Here is a 24048-nt window from a genome sequence, read left to right on the forward strand (position 1 = left end):
CATAAGGATATATATATATATAGGAAAATTTGGGATAAGGGGTATACGTATAAAGGGAACATGCAAAAAATGATAAAAGACCCTCAAAAGTGAAAAATATGCATGAAATGAAGTGATTTTATTACACAATCATGATCTAATACTCGAAGAGCTCCTAAGGGTCTAGCGTTGGACTAGGCCATATTTCTACTTTCTCACTAGCGTTGGACTAGTGAAAAATCGAACAAGGAAACCACAACTAGCGTTGGACTAGTGTGGCTTCGGGAAAGGGGGCCACAACTAGTGTTGGACTAGTGTGGTGACGACATGCATTTGTTGCAATCAAATAAATCATGTAGGACCTAATAAAAGCATGTAAATACATAATATCACATAAACACATAACACATAATCATAATATCTAGATGTAAGGTCCTAAGAAAGCGCTAACACATAGCACATAAACATGCAAAAACACACAAGACAAATATAAAGCAAATAAAATCCTAACTATTACATTTGAGGGGGACCTACTACAATCTAAAAGGGGAATGTGAAATAAAATGAAGTAAAGTAAACCTAACTATTACAACTTGGCTTTTGAATGCCTTTTAAATAATCAAAATGGAACTAAAACAAATATTCAAAATTTAAACAAATAAAGCAAATAAATAAATGAAATAAAACATTTAAAAACATACAATTAAGCACATAAAGACACAAAGACATATAGAGTCAAATAAAGTGAAAATAAGGGATAGAATGTACTTCCCTTGAGTTGGTGCCCAAATGAAACGAAATTACTTATTTACCCTCCAAAATCAAAGAAAAGGTCAAGGCATCACAAATAATCACATAAATACGAAATTGAATCATTAAAAACATTTAGATAACTAAACCACCCATATTCACCAAAATAAGGACCCTATTGACAGGAAAAAGAAAGTTTGAGGGGTCCATTTGATTGATTTTTCCAATTGTTTGGGCCATAGTAGCAGTAGACATCGATTAAGGGGTTGAAGTATAATTTCTTGAAACATTTTTCATGCAAAATGCATGCAAAGCTACAAAAACACTCTCTGCAACAAGAAACCATTACTGATGAAGGTTTTCTGCAACCAAACAAACTTTCGGCAAGAAATTTCACACCACTTTTGAGCTAACTCCAACTAAGCATGGCTAAACACTTCTTAAAAATGCAATTCATGGAAGCATTTCATGCAAGTTTTCATGCAAAGCTATGAAACAAGCTTTGTTTCTTCACTGCTACTTTTCCTTCTGTAATTTCATCATTCAACTGAGATATCTATGCGAAATAACATCAAACAAAGCCTACTGATTCACTTAACCAAACCCAAATGCTATATTCTCAAACCCACATTGCTAACATTATCCAAACTACGATTGCCTATTCCTAGCAAAGTCAATGGTGCAACTGATATGAAACGTAGCAAAGACAGAGAGACCAAATCTTGCACTAGACTTGTACATGGAACACCAATTGAACAACAAACAAATCACATAAGTTCAAGCAATCCAAGAACTCGGCAACCTAAAAAGCAAAGGGAGGGTCTGTCTGTGTTTGAGTAAGACAACCTGAACTTCATCAAGACTGGAGAAACGCAAAATACATGACTCATGTTCCCTTAATTACAAAGCTAATGACCTCTCTAAAAAGCAAATTTAATATATATATATTGTGCATGGCATTTCAATCAAATAACAGACCAAAGGAAACATGTTATCCTAGCCACAATTTCAGCAAAACAGATGAGACACAATCTGTTCGCATGTACTGCTGCAACAAGCCGAGAGTTTCATGCTTGTTGCAGCAACTTTTGCGCCCTTAAACTCCAAACAAACACACTCTAAATCCAAGCCATGTATCAACAAACATTGTTTTTCCAAATTTTCACATAAAAATCTTAGATTTAGATACATAAAAATGTCAAGGCACCGAAACATGCCAAATCTGTAAATTTCTTTCGTAACTTGTGTCTTCATTTCTCACCTCAGAGTTTCATCATTAAGCATTAACATGTTGCAAAAATCAAATCCAACAAATGAAATATGTGCATCTTATACTTATCCCAGCTAAGAAACTAACACAAACAAGCAACATCCATAGCAGCAACGGACGAAGCGTTGAAACTGTGAGCTTTCTTTTGTAACCGTGAATCTTAAACAAAATAGTCTAAATACAACCTCAAAGATAATCTAAGTTTCTACCTCAAAAACCCCAATCCAACCCATCAGATCCTCTACCCTTCCCCCCTAAACAGATTCACACAGAAAATACGTATAAAAGAGAAAGCTTCGGTACTTCATAAGTCAAGCGACTAAGAATAGGTAAAGATATTACCTTTATCCCTTTCAAGATCCAAGTAAGGGCTAAGATGATCGAAAAAAAGGACCTTCGTTCAACCCAAAATGCTATTTTTCCTACTCTTGAGTTCTCCTCCTTCGGTTTCCTTGGCAGAATAGTTCACTCTCCCGTCTTTACTCACCCTCTCTCGCTCACTTTTTCTCTCAACGTTTGTTTTCTCCCTCTCTATCTAACCTCAGCCGTCCCTCATTTTTCTCTCCTCCAAAATTTTTCAGCCGTCACAAACTCTCCCCTTCAGCCGTCACCAGATTCTCTTTTTCCAACCTCTTTTGCTGTTTTTCTTTTTCCGCCGTCATGCACCCGCTCTTAGCTATCATCCCCTTTTTCTTAAACCCTCATTATCCCTTTTATATGGCACACCAGAAACTAAACCCTCTCAACGATAGTTTAGATGAAGCCACCGGTATTTGGGGAACCATTTGATGGTTCTTGATGCCCAAACCATTGAGGTTTCTAGATTAAGCCAGATGGCTTGTACTAGGATAATCTAACGGAGCTAAAAACCCAAGGAAAAAAAATCGGAAAATGCAGCTGCAATTCTTTTCTGTTCTAGCCGAAATAAAAAATTTGAAAGAAATGGTGCGCGTGTCTCACACGTGCGCGTGGACCCTTTTTTTTTACAAAATAAAAACAAAGTAAAAATAAACAAAAATTAAAAAAAAGTCGACTAAATGAAATGAAAAATAATAATAATAAAAAAGAAAGAGGGTAAAATTTTGGTGTTTACAGTTTAGATAGACAAGTTTATTGCATGGAACTGAATAAGTAGGAGAGGAGGTTTTAATTTGACAATATATGACAGAAGAAATAACAAATTATGAAGTTTGGCATACTCAGTTGGGAAAACGGTTACGAATCTTGTTAGTTATTGTAGGTGCACATCATGTTGGATAATTGTTACACGCAGTGATTCAGCAGTGACAGTATGAGAAGTGTTGTGTAAAATTGACTGAACATGCGTTGAAATTGTTCCGCGGGTTTGTTACTTCATTTGTATTGTTGAATACCACGATAAATGAAGGAGAAGTTGATTGCATAGAACTTGATAGGTAGGAGAATAGATTATGATATGACTAAATTAGGCATAATTAACAAGAAACTTTGCACGATGGCAAATAAATTGTGAAAAGAAGATTACTAGTACAGTAATTATTGTGGTTGAACACCATGTTTGATAGTTGTTACATACAGTAGGTCAGAAGTGACAGTAATAGAACTGCTCTATAAAATTACATCAACATACTACAAAATTGCTTGCCCCCGTGTGCTACTTTATTGATATTGTACAATAGCATGATAAATAGAAGAAAAAGTTGATCCCAAGCAAAACCTGATAGGTAGGACAACAGATTATGTTGATTAGTGCTAATTGGAATAAATAACAAAATGTGACGAATAACTTACTCAATGTGAAAAAAAATGTTATAAGTTGTACTATAACTAGTGTGACTAATATTTGAAACTCATATATTATGCTTAGTAGTAATTCATCATATATTATGCGTGTGATTGGAAATGAAATTTTGGGATGGAAGTGCAATTTATTTGTAAAAAACATTAGTTTACATGGCAAGAACGCGATCAAGAAGCTCACGTCAGGAAGCAGAGAGAGAAGAATTAACTGAAACAATTGATAAAATAGAACACGAGGCACCATTTAAATCATTGAATAGGTAAGTGGTCAGTGCTTGTGTATGGTCATGACAGGTTGGATTTGTCATCATTGTAATGCATTAAAATGTTGATAATGCAGGGGCCGGATGGGAAGGAAAAAGCCAATAAAAGGAATGATCATTTAGGTGAAGAGAAAGAAATGTAGACAGCAGGAACAAGCGAGGTCGTAGAACCAGTCCTACCATTGAATCCATGGATGAAGTTCAGGTAAGATCATTGAATTTGAGAAAAAAATAATGTTACTAACTAACACAAATAACTTTGGAGTTTTGAATGTGGACAGGAAAGAGTTTCAACGCATGGTTTCGGTGAAGGGTGTTAAGGTGACAGAGATATGCTGGCCTAACAAAATAAAAACTGCAATCATTCAACTGATGGTCAGGCTAAGAAAAATATAGTGAAACGAGCAATTGTTTTGGATTTAGTTTAACGTGCATTTTGACTTTGTTTATTCAATGCAGTACAATGATATTGCTCGTGCAGCATATAATAAGTTGAGTGAGAAAGTGAAAGGAGGAGTATTTGAAAGAGAAAAAAGAGTACGAGAAAGAAATAGAACGTCTCGGAGAGCTGATAGTGTGAAAAAAACGGGTTCAGATTAAGATAAATACACGTCATGATTCGTTAAATACTTAATGAAACTCTATTCGTGTCTAATGCATATATCTAAAAAATTGTGTAGAATCATGACTCGTGCATCTCCTTACAAGCTGCAGTGGGTGTGTAAATTATCTATATGACTAATACTAATTTTCCTATAAGCGTCTTACACGAAGTAATATTTGGGGTACAATCAGTTTACAAGAATGTACATTATGTTAGATGTTAGTTATTTGACCGTGTATTTCTATAAAAGGCAATGCAATGGTACGCATAAATTTAGAATGGTTATTTAGCCCTTTGATCAATTTGTGTATCTTTCTATAGTAGATGTGTAATTTTACTTGTATGATAGTCATTATTTATCTGTGAATACCTTACACGAGATGATCTATGAAGTATAATCCGTTTATAAAAATACACATCATGTTAAGTGTTAGTTACTTGATTATATATGCATGTAAAAAGGAGATTAGATATAGTGCAGAAAAAATAGTTATGTGAGTTGAAATAACTCCATCATACCTCATGACCGTAAACTCCACAAACATCCTTGCATCTTGTTGTTTCAATATAACCATAGCTGTTGACTGGCCATATTTATTTTGGAATGCAACAAATACGGTTGGTGAATACATCTCTGCTGCATGCACAAGTATAGGTGTTTGCCTCAAACCTACCATGGGGAGCTTTTGCTTCATTTCATATTCTGCGATGAGTTTATTATATCTTTTTTTATCAACCACTTGATTGAAATGTTTAAAGAACTGCACAAGGTCGTGATCCAGTTTCAAATGATTTTTAATTGTTGCATTTAGACTTTCGCTAAGTTGCGTGTTTCGCATTCCCGCAGTCCATTTTTCTTTCATCATGCACTTTGCCTATTTATCACGAATTCGATACAACCCTAAAAATCATTCATTATTTTCAAGATTGTGTTTCTGCACCATTGCCTCCCACACCCTGTTAAATTGTTCTACTTCTTCAGTCTCATACATGTAAGTACCAAATGTTACGCCCCCACTTCTCCCTAAGGCGAACCAAAGGGTATCTACGGGACGCCTGCCTAGCTCTCGCCAGGACTCACGCAAAACATTCAAACTTATAACTAATCTATTAGTCACAAGTACAAAAACATAAATACAGTGATGCGGAAGCATTCAAGTTAACCATGGTCATCTAATATCCAACCCGTACATCGGGTGTTCAAAATACAACTTTAAACCCAAATTCATCTCATGCCCAAGTACTACATTCCAAATACAAAAGTACAACCCAAAAGCCAAGAGGCATAGACAAAATGATGATAGAAACCCTAAACAAAAGTACATCAAGAGGGTTTCTCCAATACGTCCCCAGATCCAGTCCAGTTAAGGAAAACAAATCTACAGGGTGAGCAAAACGCTCGTGAGGCCAAGAACACACATGCAAGCACATAGCTCAATTAACAATCTCAATTTACAAGTCAAGCAATAATATTGCAATAATTAACAATTCGAGCGGGAAAAGTAAACAGAAACAATTCAAGGATATAGTAGCTCTCAGGAGCTGAGTTCCACTTGCACGAGCAATAACCTCCACGAATTGACACTCCGTCAATCGGGTAGGTTTAGTCCATAGAACTCCACTTAACCTGTCCCCTTTCACCTTACATACCCCTGTATCGGGCCCGCCTGTCATTAGTTTGTGGCGATACTATTCGAGTATGCCAAGCAAGACTTCTCATTAGGTCAAGCTTATATATCTCATGGTTCGCCAAGATTCCCGACCAAACCCATGCCGGCTCGAGTCCAAGGTCGGCCAATGAGATTTGGGCGTCCCCCATGTGCACTTGTGTGTCGAGGAGATTCACTCCAACGACGTATGCAGCTAGCATACCAATACATTTCATTCATTCAATGCATTTCAATCATTCATTCAATGCATTTCAATCATTAAAATTTCATTTCTAATGAGAACGAGTGTGGTAAAGTACACACTCGACTCCACTTTCAAGATTTCCAATCATTAATAACAATTAATCATGTAACAAGTTTACATACACCTGACACTCACCAAATATTAGGTGTGAGTAAGGTCAAGGGAAGTTCAAGCGTCTACCGGGGAATCCTCTTGAAGGTCCTCGTGTGTGCCTGAGCAAATAATAGTGAATTTATCATTCACATCCCAAATATCGAGGAATAATTCGTTCACTAGCATTAATCGAGGGAATTCCGTGAACATGAACCTCAATTACTCGTAAATCGAGATTCGAGTGGGGTTTGATAACGTTCAAAAGTATTTAAGTCTTTATCTAGGAAATCGGGGATAAAACGTTTAGATAATATCAAAAGAATAAAGAGTTCTTGAAAAACTCTATTTCCTTGAAATCGGAAAATTTCAGTTTTATTATGAATCTTTGAAAAATCGTAACTCACTCGGCACAAGTCGAGAATTGGAAAACTTTATACCGTTGGAAACATCTTAGAAAGTACTATAAGTTCCTAGAAGACACTTTTCCATTAATCGAAGTGGAATGTGCTCAAAAATGAGCTTGAAGGTACAGACTCGGTTTACAAGGCAGAATTAAGTTGGATTTCGGCCAACTTTGAAAATTCGGCACGATTCACACGTTGCAAACCGGCCTCTGAAATTTGTAACTCAATTAGAGTTGCAAGAGACATTTATAGCAAAGCAAGCGGATCAAGAATCGGAGTTTCGAGTACCGAGATACGGTAGCTCAAAGTTGGGGGAATTCAAGACTGGAGAAGAATTTCCAGATTTGAACCTCCAACACTAGAAATTTAATTAGGTATCGAAACGAACTTGGATTGGTACCAAAATTGGCATTATTTTACTCCTATATGAAAGGTATTTCTCTATCAAATTTCAGGGAAAAATACCCTCGGGAAGGTAGTTAACTAATCATCCAAAGTTCCGGAAAATTTCTAAGGCAATCTACCTTTTGACTTTCATTTCCCAATTCAAATCGTTTTACCAAGAAAGCTATCCAACCATGGTTCATTTGTGAAATAAAGGTCTAAGATACATCCATGATACCTTTGGTAATGGTTTAGCATCAAAATTTCAATTAATAAGATCACTCCCGGGTTTTGTCCCAAATTAGTCCAAATATTACGTTTTTCCAAAACAGGGCAGTCCTCTTGTTTTGGTCACAACTCAGTCAATTTAACTCGGAATTGAGCATGGTTTATGGCGTTGAAAAATACATTCATAGGACTAAAAGTTCACAGAAGGAAACGTTCTGAAATTTGGCAAGCAACCAGCTCGAAATTGAGCCTCAAGTTGCTGCCTCTACAAACCATTCCAGCAGATCCGAGAGACAGGACAGCTATCTTAAAACGAATGGTTCGGCTCCTACACATGGAATCAGAATACGCATTTTATACCGTTGGAAAGGTATGGATGTCTAGTTTCGAATGCCACCAATGGAACTCAATTTCGACATCGGAGGACAAAGTTATGGTCAAAATGCTACCGCTGGACAGGGTTATCCGAAAATAATTTTCCAGCTTGCCTAGTTCACGAATAAATTCATTTGCCCATTTAAACGTTAATGTTTTCCAATGAAAATTTTTACACATATAACATAACATATAAACATCAGGTTCACGTCAATAAATCACCAAAAATTGGCCTTATCATGGCCGAACAAAACAGGGGCAGTTTCGGAAATTTCTTGTCATGACCTCAACTTTGAGTTTCCAACAATAATACTCCATAAATCCATCATTTTAACCACTAAACTACCATTAAATCCAACATTAATCCTCTAATCAGCAACAACCCAAGTGTGGGAATTCATAGAGCCCACTTTTCAAATTTTCCAACAATATCAAGCCATCCATACACATGCAATAGGATGTATTTCTACCATCATAATCCAAGTTTAAGGTGTAGGATGATGTTATACCTCCTTAGTGCTTTAGATCAGAAATTTTCGGTCCTCAAGAGGCTCCAAGAAACCGTGAAATGCAGCCCTTTAGTTAGCTAGATCCAACCTCCAAGTAGTTTGCTAGATGGTCTTCAAGTTTGGTGAAGATTGATTGAAGTTTTGTGGTTAATTTGGTGAAGAAAATTTTGAAATAATGGAGTGAGAGAGAGAGAGGGGGCTGGTCGGCACTTTGGGAGAGAAGAGAGAGTGAAATATGATCAATTCTAGCTTCCAAGGGAAGATTAAAATGAGTGGTGAAAATTCACTCCAAAGTCAACCCTCATTAGGGCTCGTTTGGTGCGTTTAGGGCTCGATTTCTCTCGCGTTTGGTTCACTAGTGTACTAAACCTCTAATGTACTTATGTTCATATAAATATTATTCACTCTTAATTGTCTCGAAATAAGGGTCTAAAGTCCCTCAAATAAAGCCGCACGTATGAAAACGCGTACCGGCAATTTTAACGCTATTACGCGAAACCTCCGAGAAATTCTTATAACGATAATACTATTAACTATCATTTAAGTACTTAAATCTAAAATTACCTATTTTAAAGCCGTTGTACATGTCCCAAATTTCCGGGCTAATTGTACTCCTAATTGGCAAAAATTCTCCAAACGTATTTTCACCTTTTCTCTAAACAAGCTCCTAAGAAAATAATTTTTGAAACGAGACACTTTAAAAATGTAACGAAACTATGATACCATGTACTTAGGTCTAATGAGACTAGAAAATATTTCTCGTGGTAAAAATCCAATTAAATAATTTATTAAGCCATAAATTAGGCTTAAAAATAATAGTTTTTACGAGTCCTCACACCAAACATGTATAGAAGGTCATTATTTTCCTTTTAGTGATTGCCAAGATGTTTCATAAAATTACGCCTTATGTGAAATGTACATAGATCGTGAAACGTTTGGGGCGTGACAAGTGAAAGAGCGGCTGCCATGGAGAACAACATTTCTTTTGAGGCGTGTACAACTTTGTACGTTCAAAGTTTGAGATCCAAAAAAAAGACACGTTCAAATTACTATCCCGTGGAGAACAGCATGAAATGACACAGGAAGCAGTTGTTAAAGTTGATACCACAAACCATTTACTATGCGTGGTCATAAATAGGTGCTACGTTAAAAATTTCTTCTCACTATCTGCCAATAAATCTATACATCTTTGGTATCTCATCCCCATCTACTTTGGCAGTAGATCCTTTCTTTCATCTAACTTAAAAACAGTAGGTGTTAGCATAGTCATGCAACCCACAAACGAAGGATCTCATACAAGCTCACAATCAAAGGTTCGGCAAAAAAGACGAAAAGTATCGTTTACTCCAACAAATGCCCTAAGGAGGTACGAAACACCAGACGGGAGGAAACTAGTTGTAATATATTGTAGCATATACCTAACTGGTTGTAACCCATTTTGTACTGTTTGTTCCTCATTTTCGTTGCATTATAAAACTTAGTTTTAACATTACACTTAGTTGTCCAAGGAATGATTTTCTTATGCGAAATTATCATTCTACAAGTGCTCATGTGGTTATTTAATCAAGTTATGAATGTAACTAAACTTGTACACTATTCAAGTGCATGTGATACATCCTATCAATGCTCGATAAAATCGGCAAGAAAATGTAAACCATATGGCCTCAATGATAATTTTTTTATAAAAATATCAAAATAATAATTCAAATTTAGCATCATAACAAAATAATAACAAATGTTAACCTATTGTAAAAATGTTACTCAATTTTCTGTTGACTTTATAATTTCCTAACAATTTTATACAACCTAATACATACTATTGATGACTACTAACACAAGACACGATTACAATTGTAACCCACTTGTCTAAGTTTGAAAAGAGTGAAACATCAATGGTGCCTGTATAACCTCCTGAATAAGTTGTAATGGATTATTAACAGTTAGTAACTGAACATATGTAGCATTCCCAAGTTGGGCCAACCAACTTAATGTGTCGTTAAATATAGGTACACATCATTCATCAACCTGTTTCTCAGGGGAGGCGATGTCAACAGTTAATTGTAATCCTTGGATGTTATTTCTTTCCTGAAAGGAACAACGATGCAAAATCATCTAATACAGTTAATGATATATGATGTCCAAGTTTCCAATTAAAATTACTATATAAACATGTATTGTAATGATAAAAGTTTGTCACCTGGGGTGATGATGAAAATACATTATATGTATCAATATCACAGTGTGTTAAAATTGCCGTACGCTCCTGTTTCATTATATAATATAAATATCAACTGTAAATAAATCATTAGTAGTGTTTATATTGCTCAGTTAAAAGTTAAATTGAACTACACATTATAACAAAAATGATATATCAGACCATTAACATATCTCTGACAAAGTTATGCTTGTAAAAAATAAAAAATTTGGGATGCATCTATTCTATAGGGATAGTAGCAGGAGGCCCTTGATTAGCGAAATGGTGGACATTCGGATAATACAAAATAATATGTCATTAAAACGAGCATATGTTAACTACATATATGTATGCATTGGGAGCGTTCGGGTCCCCACTATTATAATAAGTAGAAAAGTAGCTGTGATTGGGAACAACAAAGTCTTTATTTTTCCTACTAAATGTATGCATATCATTTTACTTTACTCGTTTTCGGGAGCAACAGTGTTTGGAGGGTCATTCACTGACTGACTCATTGAATACGTCTAAGAGTTTTGAAAGGCCAAACAATTGTATAAGAAGACAAAATAGGTATATGAGAATGAGAAGCCAAGCGTAACAATTTTATCACATAATATAATATCAATGTAACTAATTATTCTGTTAGAAACATCCAAATAAGAGCTATAGTCATGACCATTTTATACTAACCAAAATCGAGTCAGTAGATGAACGACATCCCATAAACATATGTTCATCAAATGAAATCGATGTCGGCTCCGATTCTGAGACCTATATTATTAACACGACAATAATGTTATTTCATAGTGAATAGTACCTAAACTTTAGTTAACAGTACAACGATAACATTATTTTAGCATAAATGTTTACCATCATAAAATTGGATCCATACCGTAGTCTGTGTAGTCCTTGACAATCGAGATTTTCTTTTTAATCTATCAAATTTATCGACCCAACTTTGAAAATAATTCAACATGCTACTTGTTTCTCTATATGTCAAGCACCTTTCCTGTCTCATACAAAGATATCGTTTAAGGTCATTCCGAATATATCCCACATTACCCATCCCACCTGCTTCCTTTCCCATAAGCTCATGGCTCTATTTCAATGAAAGCCCAGCATCCTCGCTTATTTCAGTTTGGAATCCTTGAGCTTCACTCACTTTTCTTTATGATGGTATCATGTGCGAACATTGAGCAATGTACAACTCATGGTTATGCTCTAAGACAAGGTCATGCACAAGTACTTCATTGTCCCTCTAAGCAACACGATAACCATTTTAGCTCCACACCCTATTTTTGTCAACGCTCGTGTCCTTTTTGGCATCACATCACCTTCGTACTTGCATTTCACACCTTCCTTCCAGCAACTATATCTTCTAGACGTGGTCACACCGTATTTGTCTTTATTTAAATAGTCTTTCTGTACGCTAAAATCCATTTTAAAGACATATTTGTTGTAAAACTTGTATGCATCCTCTTCACTGCTGAACTCCATTCCTAATTCAGGGGTCCCATCTTCTACCAATTCACTGCAATCCATTACTTCTGCTCCTACCAATTTTGCATCAAACACCTTAATTTGCAACAGTTTATGAATAGTATGTGCATAAACGACAACATAAATGTATATTAACATTCACAATGTGTTATGTTACACATATTAGTTGTATACCAAATCCTATTATTACACCTATCAATATAATTAATAATTCACATCACTTTATTTTTTACTCTAAGACAACGACATTGTCTATGTACAAATACAATTCAATATACATTAAGTTATACGGACTGTAATGTGTTGGTCACATGATGTAAATATATTTTAACTGTATGTACATCCACTCTGGCGATTATATTTAGGTTTTAGATATTTTGTTTCACTAGACTTTATGTCATTCGTTACTGATACCCGACTAAACTAACTCCGTATTTTATACTATTTTCTACATTTTGAGGGCCAAGCAAGCATTTTCTACTCATTGTAATACATTTTTTACATCATGTAATTTACTTACAACATCAGGTACACCATTTATTATTCACATATATGTCTTTTCCTCTGCTTCACCTTATTTAACTCTACACCTCCATTTTATATACACTGCATGGTCAGCAGAAGGACAAACTAAGATTGCGTGATGAGCATGGATCAACTATTGGATGCACAATGATTCATATCAATTGTAATACTATGGCTATAACTTGTAACTTATTTACAACAGGATATACATTCATTTACTTGTTAAATGTGACTTTGTTTCTCTCCTCTTTCCCTCATTCCGCTTGATGCTTTACTCGATTTAATACCCCTACATCTTTGAATAACTACTCTCCCATTATAGTCCATCACTAAAAAGCTGCACGTTCATACACACACATACGGTACAACTTCACTATTCTTCTATCATTTTCATTTTATGTCTTTACTGAATCTAATATGCAGAAAGTTGCTGGTATAAGATTCACAAAGTTGTTGACATAGTTCAATCACATTACCTTGGCCCGCTGAGCGCTTTATGTTTCACCGAACTCGGACAGCGCAGTTGCTTCTGCTATTAGGTTGCACAAAAAATGGTGGGCAACGTGAGATAATGAATTCCCTTTTTAATTCACTTCTACCTTGCCACCTGCCTTGCACGCATTACTCATAAAATTTCCTACCAACTTTGGCCTTCTTTTACTGCACTCTTGTTGCACTATTTGCCTTCTTCCTTCTTCTTCTGATGACATACTCCAACTCTTCTTCTGATATCAGTTGAGTACATTCACATACCAAGCCCGCTTTCTTTCTCCATTTTGTTTTGTGCGCCCAATTCAAATTTTTAACTTCATTTTCAAAATTTCAATTCTTCCGTTTCCTCTAAACGAAATCTGTTAGGGATATATTTTTGCTTTGGTGGAACGGTGACGTTTTTTGCCATCAACACAAGCATTTGACGTGGCTTATTGTGCTCCATTCGGTGGGTCTTGTGAGGGGACCGTTCATGAGTGGTCCATCTGATGACCGCTCCTGCCCTGTATCCTGCAAAACTACAGTTGTCAGATTTTTTAGTACATACAAGAGTTTGTCGTGGGCAATGGGACCTACGACCGTCAGACTACATCAACCCCTGCTTATCATGTGCTTAGTTTTGGAAGTATTGTGTTTATGTTTCCTGGACAAGGATTACAAGATTTTCTATAGAGAAAATTGCACTTTAGACCTCAAAGTATTGTGTTTATGTTTCAACCAAAATAAAAGCAACCCCTTGAGTATACAATTTCGATCAATTAATCCCTAATGTTTCGTTCTAAACAAATATAGTCTCTAAAGTATATTAATTAACCAAATTGGTTCATAATGGTTTATAAAACATAACCAAATTTAATAATATAAAACAAATGTTTGAAAAGGTTCATAAAAGTTATAGAAAATCCTAGAAAGACCACAAAGATTTTAAAAATATTAATAAAGTATAAAGTAAGGCTAAGATATTCACTTTTGACAAAATAAAGACAATTTGTAGATATTCCATTTTTGTAATTTGTACATAGAAGTATACAAAAGTGCATATATAATTACAATACTTAATTTACTTATTAAAAAAAGTACACAAAACGTATAGAAAAGAACACATGCACTACACATATATGCTTTGTTCCAGTGTTAAAATTAGATTTTTTAGATTACCTTAAACTTATTTTCCAGGGTATTAAAAATTTTATGATTTAACTATAAATTGTTATGACGTGTATATAAATTTCACGAATTTTGATGGATTTTTATATTATATAAATAAATTTTCTTAGATTTTATAAAACATTAGGGACTAATTCAGTCAATTAATATACTTTAGGAATTATATTTCTTTAGATTGAAACATTAGGGATTAATTAGATTGAAATTGAATACTCTAGAGACTACATTTGTTTAATTTGAATAAAGCATTGTGGACTAGTTTGCTCCAACCCCCATACATAAAGGACTGCAAGTGCAATTTTCCCATTTTCCATGTGTGATATGTCCAACCTTGATAAAAATAATGTGAATGGTTTTCAAACTAGTATTCAAATTAAGAGAATTATTATTTTTTGGCATCTAGGTACCTACTAGAATGCCCACTCTCTTTGCTAAATGTTTGTGAAGTCCATAATCTAATCGTACAGCCACAAAAAGTGAGATTTGAAAAGGAAATACAACTAAAGAAAACTTCTTGGAGCATTATATTTTAGGTAGTAGTTATATTTTTACAAAAATGGAGTTAAATATAATTGGAATTTCATTGACCTCTTAATTATGGCTTTAAACTATTGATTTGTGATTGGCTTAAACTACACATAAGGAAAATCTTATATTTTGTTGAAGTGGTTGTTGATTGGAGTTCTCCTCTTCTCTTTTGTGTCTATGTATACAACCCCTAATCATTATCGTGCTTTATTTTAAGCTACAGTAGGAAGAAATAATTGATGCATACTTAAAATGATGGTGACCCTGGAGTAGGGGTGTGCATTCCGTGCAAAATCGGTAATTCGGTGCAATGAATTCGGTGAATTCGGTTATTCGACATATAGAAATCTAAACCGTTTTCAATTTCGAATTGGCCATAACCGAATTCATTCCGCAACCAATTTCAAATTCGAAAACGGTAATGAATTCGGTCTAACCGAATTCATCTATTAAAAAAAAGATAATAATTTATTTCAAATCAAAATAAAACTTATTTACTTACATATGTTATTGTGAAAGTCAATACACTAATACATTGATTTGCAATTCATATGCATTCACTTACATTGCTTAGTTGTCTTATCTATACTTAAAGCCTTAAGATTAGTGAATAGATAATACGAATTTTTATGTTAAATATGTAATGTAAATTTAGAGCACACTAATACTTGCAAGTTACAGATTATGTATTCAAATATTCAATAATTCAAACATGAATGATGTATCAAATTACCAATATCTAAATTCTAATTACTAATTATGTTTAATATTTAGTATTATACATATATGTATTAATTATTATCTAATTCTAGTCATGTTACTCATGTATAAAATAATAAGTATTATAGTTATCTTATATTGTTATGTATTACTATATATTTGTATTATTATAGTCATATAACAATTAATAAATACTAAAATAATAATTTATACATTATTATATATTATTATTATTATTATTATAAGTACATGATATGATACCATATACTAATTATTATTAATAGCATTTACCTAAATAATATAATAATAAATTAGTGGTATATACTAATACTAAATGGCATTTATCTATATATTATATAATTTTATATACCAATTTGGTATTCGAATGCGGTAATGCGGTACCCTATTTCAATTACCGAATTTGAATATGAAATCGGTTATTACCAAATTCATAATCTCATTGCTTATTTCATACCATATTAGAATTCAATGAATTCGGTATGAATCGAATTTGCTCACCCCTGTCTGGAGCAACTATTTTTGGACAGAAGTGGAAATAAAGAAATAATCACATTTTTCATCACCAAGAACTGAATTTTTTATTAACAGCATCCATTCAGTTATTCTAAAACAAGATTGAACCTCACTTTTGAGGCATGAATGATGATTGGGTGGAAATCACAAGAATTTAATGTTGGCTAATATATGATCCATTCAAATTGCGTTTTTTTTTCTTCTTTCTATGTATTAGACTATTAGTAGTTGATTTTCCTTGACTTCGCAATCTTTCACAATTCAATACTTCAATTACTTTATATGTTCCTTTTTGACAAATATGATACTCCACATGGAACATGCAAATGCAGTTAGCCCCTATACTTTTGGCCCACAAGTTTCATTTATACGGACGAAGCAATTTCAAATAATCAAATGTTACACTTTAAAAGATTTTGGATTATTTCTTTACAAGTCCCATTGCAAAGATAATTTTAGGTACTCTTCTAGCATTTGGAATGGACTAATTCCACTCGCACCTACAAACTTGTACCTCTTCTCACTTTACATTATAAGTTTCAATTTGAACTATTTTACACTTTAATATCTCAAATTTGTTCTATTCAAATCCAGTGGATAACAGTACCTAACGAAATGGAGAACCGTGAACCTAATGTGTTTTTTTTTAAAAAAAAAAAACTTGAGGAACACAGATTGTGAAATGATCAAGGACGGAACTTGGGGGCGCTATCCACCCCCAAGTTCTTGGAATTGATGTTTTCTTCTGTTAAAATTTAAAAAATTTCTTATTATATGTCTGTGTGTATATATATATATATATATGTACATATATAGCTATTTGCCCCCCAAAAGGTTTCAAAAGTTTTTAAGTTTATATGTGTATGCATTTCGACCCTTCAAATTAAATTTTTTGGTTCCGTCAACACGCTACCACATAGTAGAGTGTGGCTGAGATATATTTGTGCACAGTGGTCCATTCGATCAATTTTATAAACACTATTATAGGTTATATTTAAGTAGGAGAAATTTGAGATGATAAGGTACAAAATGTCCAAAATTGATGTTTAGAAAGTAAAACAAATGACATATAAGTTTGTGGGTGTAAATTAGAATTAATGCTTTGGAATATTTTGATTTAAACCAAATTAAATGGAAAGAAGAGGAAACACAATCATATCGATTGATTTTTGATGATCAAGCTTCCACGTCATTGCATATGTCATCTTAATTAATTTTTTTTGGGGGCTACACGACAACTTAAGAAAGGTTTATAGTTATATTCTTCTCTATTGCTTTTCCTCATAAATTTATGTATATGTCTTTGTTAGTGATTTATTGCCATAATTAATTCTATACAATCTTAAGTCAATTTTTTGAGTGCATTATTTCCAACATTACTTGCTCTAACAAGCTGTAATGTAGGAGGTTAGTGTCCCTTGGAATTTCCATTTCTTTATGGGTCAATTACATTAATTTATCTCCCTTGAGATTTAGCCAAGTTACTAAACAAACCTTGAAGTTTTGTTAAATAACAGTCTCACCTCCTGCCTGTACAAACGTTTGTCCAGAAACCCCTAACGTCTAAAGCCGTTAAAGATGCAACTGATGTCAAGAAAAAAATATTGTGCAAGCCCAAAGATGCCCTTAATTACATAGGCCTGCTCATTTTTTGTTCCGAAAATACCCCTTTCGTGTTTTATACATTGGTTACACACAAGATTTTGTCAAAATGCCTCAGGGTTCAAGAATATCGTTCATCTCTCCCAAAGTCCCAATTCTGATGCTCAATACAGGCAATAATAATAATAATAATAATAATAAAATCGAAGGTTATTAAATCTGAGGAGGAAGAAGCAAGATAGCAAGCACTTGTGAATTAAGCTTTGGACAATCAAAATCAAGATTCTGACATGCATGTGAATGTCAATAATTCAAGGATCAAGGCAATTTTTTTAAAATTGTTTTGAAGATTTGAGAGTTTTTGAAATTGGGTTTGAAAATCCATGGGAGACTGGTTTTTTTTTTTTTTTTTTATCATTATAGGGTTATCATGATTAGTGGGCGTTGATCAACTAAGAGCTTTCTGTTTAATTTCAAAATTTTTAGTAAGTGTGTTTTCTTTTATTTGTTCGAGTAGATTTCTTTTTTCTTTTTTTCACGTTTGATTTACATTTCTTTAATGAAAACTCTGTGATTTCGTCTTTTCTAGTAAGCAGGTATTAATTAAAATTTTAATTTTATGAGCAGTTTTTTCTTTTGTGAAATTAGTCATGGATTCATCATGAACAGTACTCCAATTGATAATCTAAGGTTGAAAAACGGATGATGTACCAAATGTGAAAACTGGACAGTGGGTATTGGTGAAGGTTTCAAGAACCCTGGTTTACTATCAGGTCATGCACCTATAGGTGAGCAAGTGGATTGGGTTATTTATAAATAATGAAAAAGAGTTAAAATTATGTCAATCTATAAATGATTATTATGCATTTTTAAAGGAGTATAAAAAAGAGTGGAGTAGGATTTAAAAAAAGGTGAAATTGATGGAACTTTTCAAATAGGAGGACTGGGAATGTGAAACTGATGAATTTCTTCATTAGGAGAACTTCGTGAATCTAATTAATGAAGCTGCTTTGTCAGTGATATGTCGCAGCACAAATGATTTCTTTAGTTTATAAAACAGAAGTGCAAACTTTTCTTTACCTCTTCGTTCTTCCAACTGCTCTCTACTTCTTCTCATCTTCTCAGAAATCCTTCTTCTTCGGAGGGAGACCATTCCATGGATTTTATTTTAGGATGTTTTTCAATAATGTCTTTGCTAAGCTTTTTTAGTGAGACCCGTTGTTTCTCCTAGGAGTTTATAGTGAGAATTTTATATTGCTCCTCTGTTTGGATTCATCAATTTTTTAAATATTATAAAAATTTTAAAAAAGTACTTTAAAAAGTAATCTAAATTTTTTTAATATTTAAAAAATATCCCAAAATATATTCTAAAAATCTTCTGCTCTTAAATATCCCAAAATATTTTCTAAAAATATCCCAAAATATACTCTAAAAACTCTGCTATAGTAAAATTTTTTAAAAACACCCCCAAAAACAGCTAATCCAAATGGATTTTATCTTCATTTTTTTGTTTGATTCGAATTTACTTCAAATCTGGTTGTCAAATCTAGAATGTCTTGGGATCTTGGGTCTATCTCAACAGATCTGATCATTGTTATTAGAGTTTAAAGCCATTTGATTAGCAAATGTGTTGATTGGAACATGTACAGAAGGGAGTTGCAGCGATATATCTTATTAAAAGGCAATTTGAAATTTTCTTGTATTTTTCAGATTTGTTCAAAATCATTCAAATCTACTGGATCAGTTATTAAATTGTAGATTTGTTATTTTAAATGCATGTTTAATGTGGCAGAGATGTAATGATTGGGAGAAACACCTTGAGAGAGCTTACCAAAGAGTGTAATATGTAAGTCAGGAACCCAACTCTAATCCAAAAGTTTAAGCCATTAGGTTTCAAATCTTTACTTAAATATTAACTGTCCTTTCTCTATCTCTCGGACCAATGTGGGACATAATCCCTTACTCATGAATTCTTAACACTTTGGCACTTCGGTCCACCATCAAGAAGAGAATTTTTACTGGTGTAACTCCTAGAAGAATTCACTTGCCCATGAATAGTCCAGTCACACAACATAAAACTTTGATACCAATTTGATAGGGAGAAACATTCGAAAGAGTCCATCAAAGAGTTCAATATGTAAGTCAGGAACTCAATTCTGACCCAAAAACTTAAGCCATTAGGTTTCGGTCCTTTACTTGCATATTAATCGCCCTTTCTCTATCTCTCAGACCAATGTAGGACATAATCTTTTACTCATGAACCTACCATGTAAATCAAATTTTATTAGACAACTTCCAATAATCCGTTAATGAAATTTGCTTTTTGTCAAAAAAAAAATGGAATAGAATTGCAAATGAGCCTTGCTCGTTGCACCTATTGTAGCGGACTCTGGATATGCTTTAGAGAAGATTTTTCAGTTTTTTTGGAGTGGAATGATGAGAATCAGAGGTAAGGTTCTAAACCATGGAGAGACTAGTTTATCAGAAAGTGTGTGTGTGAACATGCATCTGATGTAATATACTGACAAAGGGGCGCAGGAATGCCTTTGTAGCCTTTTATCTCCAAAACAGATAGCTGTGTAATTTGAAAATTTACTTTTTTCAGTTTTTAAAATGCACTGATGCAGCTCATAAGTGTTCTGGGCATCCAATCATTTCACTAATTCTGTCCAAGATATGTAACAGAAGTTTCTTAAACGGGGTATCTGTTATTTGACTAAACCTCGGGGTTTGGGCAGATAGTTTGGCCAAACCTCAAGACAGGTAGATGTAATTAATCCTTCTTTATTTACAAAAGGTAGAAAAAAAACAAGGGAGTACCAAATGTATTGACTTCTGCATTAATTTTTTCCAATACCCCAGTTAGATCAATCATCAATGAAGGTCTTAACTTGTGGTGCTTAACTTGAACATTTCTTTATTTCTTCTGGCGGCTTAATAAGAGGCTGACTTTTTCAATTAAATGCTTAACGTTGATTATTCACCTAGTTAATTACTAATATAATCTCAGCAATCTATAACATTTCTAAATTTCCTATTGTACTTGCCAGCAATTATGCAGATGGTTGTTCAATTTCTCCTGGTAGCCAGGTCCAGTAGAAGATTCCAATCCAACTGGCACTTCAAAAACTATTGAGCAATTTGCCTAATCTATGAATTGACTTGCCCATGAAGAAATACATAATTGACACTGGGCATCAAGATCCCCAAAGAAAATAGATACAAGTGTTATAAAACATGGCAAATTCGTACATCCAACTTCACTTTGTAGCATTATTCTTCCTCGCAAGTCTTACAATCCCCTCTAATTGCCTTCCTGGCCTTTATCCTAAAGCCCCTGTTGCCCTCTTTGTCTTTGGTGATTCACTTTTTGATCCTGGAAACAATGACTTCATTAAGACAACCACTACTTTCCAGGCAAATTTTCCGCCTTATGGAGAAACATTTTTTAAGCTCCCAACCGGGAGGTTCACTGATGGCCGCATTATCCCTGATTTTATAGGTAAGAGCGCTTTCTTGCAAAAATCTATATGTTTACAAATTAATCTTACGTGCTAAAGCCTGTGCAGATAGAGTATTTGATACTTGATATGTTATGCATCTATATCTGTTAGTGCTTAAAGAGAAAACTTTTATAATGGCGGTGTTTAAAAGATTAATCTTTAAAATATATTTAAAGCTAGTAGTGACTTTTTTGCAGCTGAATTTGCAAAATTATCTCTAATTCCACCATACCTGCAAACTGGATATCATGAATTCTTGACTAATGGCGTGAACTTTGCATCTGGCGGTGCTGGTGCTCTTGCTGAAACTAATACCGGATTGGTACGTATTAACATGTGATTATGAGCAATTAATTCCAATATTTTAGTCACAGCTAATTGCTAAGAGGTCAGTTTTTCATGTCATTTTTCAGGTGATCGACCTTAAAATGCAATTCAAGAACTTTAGGAAAGCTAAGAAACATTTGAGGTTGAATATAGGTAAAAGAGCAACAAGGCGGGTGGTGAAAAATGCTGTATACTTGTTTAGCATTGGTAGTAATGATTACTTGAGCCCGTTGACTAATAATTCCAGTATATTTAAGTTGTATGCACCACAAGATTATGTAGCAATGGTGGTTGGCAACATTACATCGGTGGTTCAGGTAATATTCCGATTTTCTTTCTTTTTCAACCTTTTTTTTAAAAAAAAAATTGGTAGGGAAAATGTGGGATTTAAGAATTCAGAATCTCTAAATTACAAAATTTCAACCTTAATCACTAGATCTAAACCTGCTCGACTATTTTCTCTTTCAACTTTGTTTCCTTAGTACCATTTCCTCTAAAAACGGATCACAAGTGGTCGAGGGCCTATTCCAACCTATGGTAACGATTGAAACTGAAACTACCTAAACTTTTTAGTGCCATAATTGAAACTTCCTTGTACCAATGGTTAAGTGTTTATGTTTCTCGCATTGAAGTACCAGTTTGATTATCACAAACCATCCTGAAATATGTGGATGGGGTTTCACAAGTTTCATTTTCGACAAATTTACCCTTTTATGTAATTCGGTTGAAAATGGTATAATAAAAGTTCGAATCTGGTGTAACTAAGTTAAGAAATAGTGTAACAAAATATAAAATTACTAATCTACCCGAAATGAAGTAAAATACAATTTGTGATTCCCATTTCTACATTTTTTTCCCTTCTCGCCCCTTCCCTATATGTTGCCTTTTGGCATAGTGTGTTTAATATCCATGTATCTAATCCCATTGTTAATTGACTCACAGAAAATTCACAGGGAAGGTGGAAGAAAATTCGGGATTTTAAATTTGGGTCCCTTAGGTTGTTTGCCAAGGCTTAGAGCAGCCAATGTGGCCGCTGGAGGAAATGGAGAGTGCGTGGAACAGGTCACAGCTTTGGCTAAATTACACAACGTATTGCTTTCCCAAAAACTCCAGTTGCTACAAAAAGGGCTCAAAGATTTTAAGTACTCGTATTTTGACGTCTTCACAGCTTCCATCGCGACAATTCAAAATCCTTCCAAATTCGGTATGTTCTTGAACACTTTCACGAATGATGGGGAAAATTCTTAAGTACTACAATCTTTCATATTAGAAGCAGAGAAATGTCTTCAGAATTATTGGCATCTCTATTTCTAATTAAAAAATGATAATAAATAAATGTCTTTAAAATATAAAGATTGGCCATTTTTCAAAAAACAAGTTTTTCAAATACATGCTACAGTAATATACAATAATTCAAAAAATTCTCATCCATATAATATATCAAAAAAATTTTATAATAAAAATTTTTCATATACACTGCTACAGTAAAATTTTTCCAAAACACCCCTAAAAGGAGCTAATCCAAACGGAGCCTATGTATTAAAGTATAAATTATCTTCATATTCGTACTCTTAAAAATACCGTTGGAGATAATTAATTATTTAACCATTGTGAGTTTAACTAATCATTTTTTTCAATCCCAAAAATGAAACCATGCTTCTCGATCCAGAATCAAGATTCGACTCCTCTTCCAATTACTCTCCTCTTCATTTACCACAATAGAAATTGGATGCATGACACATATTTCATTAGTCAGTGAAATCCAAATGTGTAATGTGAAAAGTGGAGAAGAGAGTAACTGGAAGAGAAGTCGAAGAGACACAGATGTCTTACATCCAAATCTGTATTGTGAGAAATGAAGGGGGGGGGGGGGGGGGGGGGAACGGAAGAGGAGCTAGATCCTCACATCTCCAATTCCTAAATTGCTACTTCTAATATCATTATTTTCTCTTATTATGGGACTAGATCTTCTTTAAAATAGTAGTATAATACTGCTGACAATTAGCAAAGGTAGTAGAGTAACATTTTATTCGTTGGTTACTTAAAAAAGGTTTTAAGGAAGTGAAGAGTGCATGCTGTGGTAGCGGCCCATTCCGAGGATATTTTAGCTGCGGAGGAAAGAGAGGAATGAAAGAATACGAGCTATGTGATAATCCCAAAGATTATTTATTTTTCGACGCTATTCATCGGACTGAAGCGGCCAACTTGCAGTCTGCGGAGGCGATGTGGGGAGGGCCTCCCAACATAACAGGGCCTTACAATCTCCAGTCGCTGTTTCTGCTTTAATTTCTGGTGAGGACTTTGTAAGTTGTGTAAATTTGATGTTCATTACTCCAGATTTTCTTCTTATATATATATATATATATATATATATATATTTGGTCATGTATTAGAATAATAATTT

General features: G+C 34.0%; 1 protein-coding gene across 1 annotated transcript; it reads left to right on the forward strand.

Moving 5' to 3' along the window:
• The first annotated feature begins 20883 nt into the window (after nt 1-20883).
• Nucleotides 20884-24010, forward strand: LOC113737576 (GDSL esterase/lipase 1-like). Its single transcript, XM_027264785.2, has 5 exons — nt 20884-21316; nt 21515-21639; nt 21731-21961; nt 22587-22848; nt 23695-24010. The coding sequence occupies exons 1-5, from the start codon at nt 21052-21054 to the stop codon at nt 23928-23930; spliced, it is 1119 nt and encodes a 372-aa protein (XP_027120586.2). The 5' UTR covers nt 20884-21051; the 3' UTR covers nt 23931-24010.
• Nucleotides 24011-24048: the final 38 nt, after the last annotated feature.

The sequence above is a fragment of the Coffea arabica genome, chromosome 3e (assembly GCF_036785885.1).
Source record: "Coffea arabica cultivar ET-39 chromosome 3e, Coffea Arabica ET-39 HiFi, whole genome shotgun sequence".
NCBI classification, from domain to species: domain Eukaryota; kingdom Viridiplantae; phylum Streptophyta; class Magnoliopsida; order Gentianales; family Rubiaceae; genus Coffea; species Coffea arabica.

Coding starts and splice junctions, on each gene's coding strand:
- LOC113737576 (XM_027264785.2), top strand. CDS start 21,052: ATGGCAAATTCGTACATCCAACTTCACTTTGTAGCATTATTCTTCCTC. Junction 21,317..21,514: donor CATTATCCCTGATTTTATAG/GTAAGAGCGCTT, acceptor ACTTTTTTGCAG/CTGAATTTGCAAAATTATCT. Junction 22,849..23,694: donor TCAAAATCCTTCCAAATTCG/GTATGTTCTTGA, acceptor TACTTAAAAAAG/GTTTTAAGGAAGTGAAGAGT.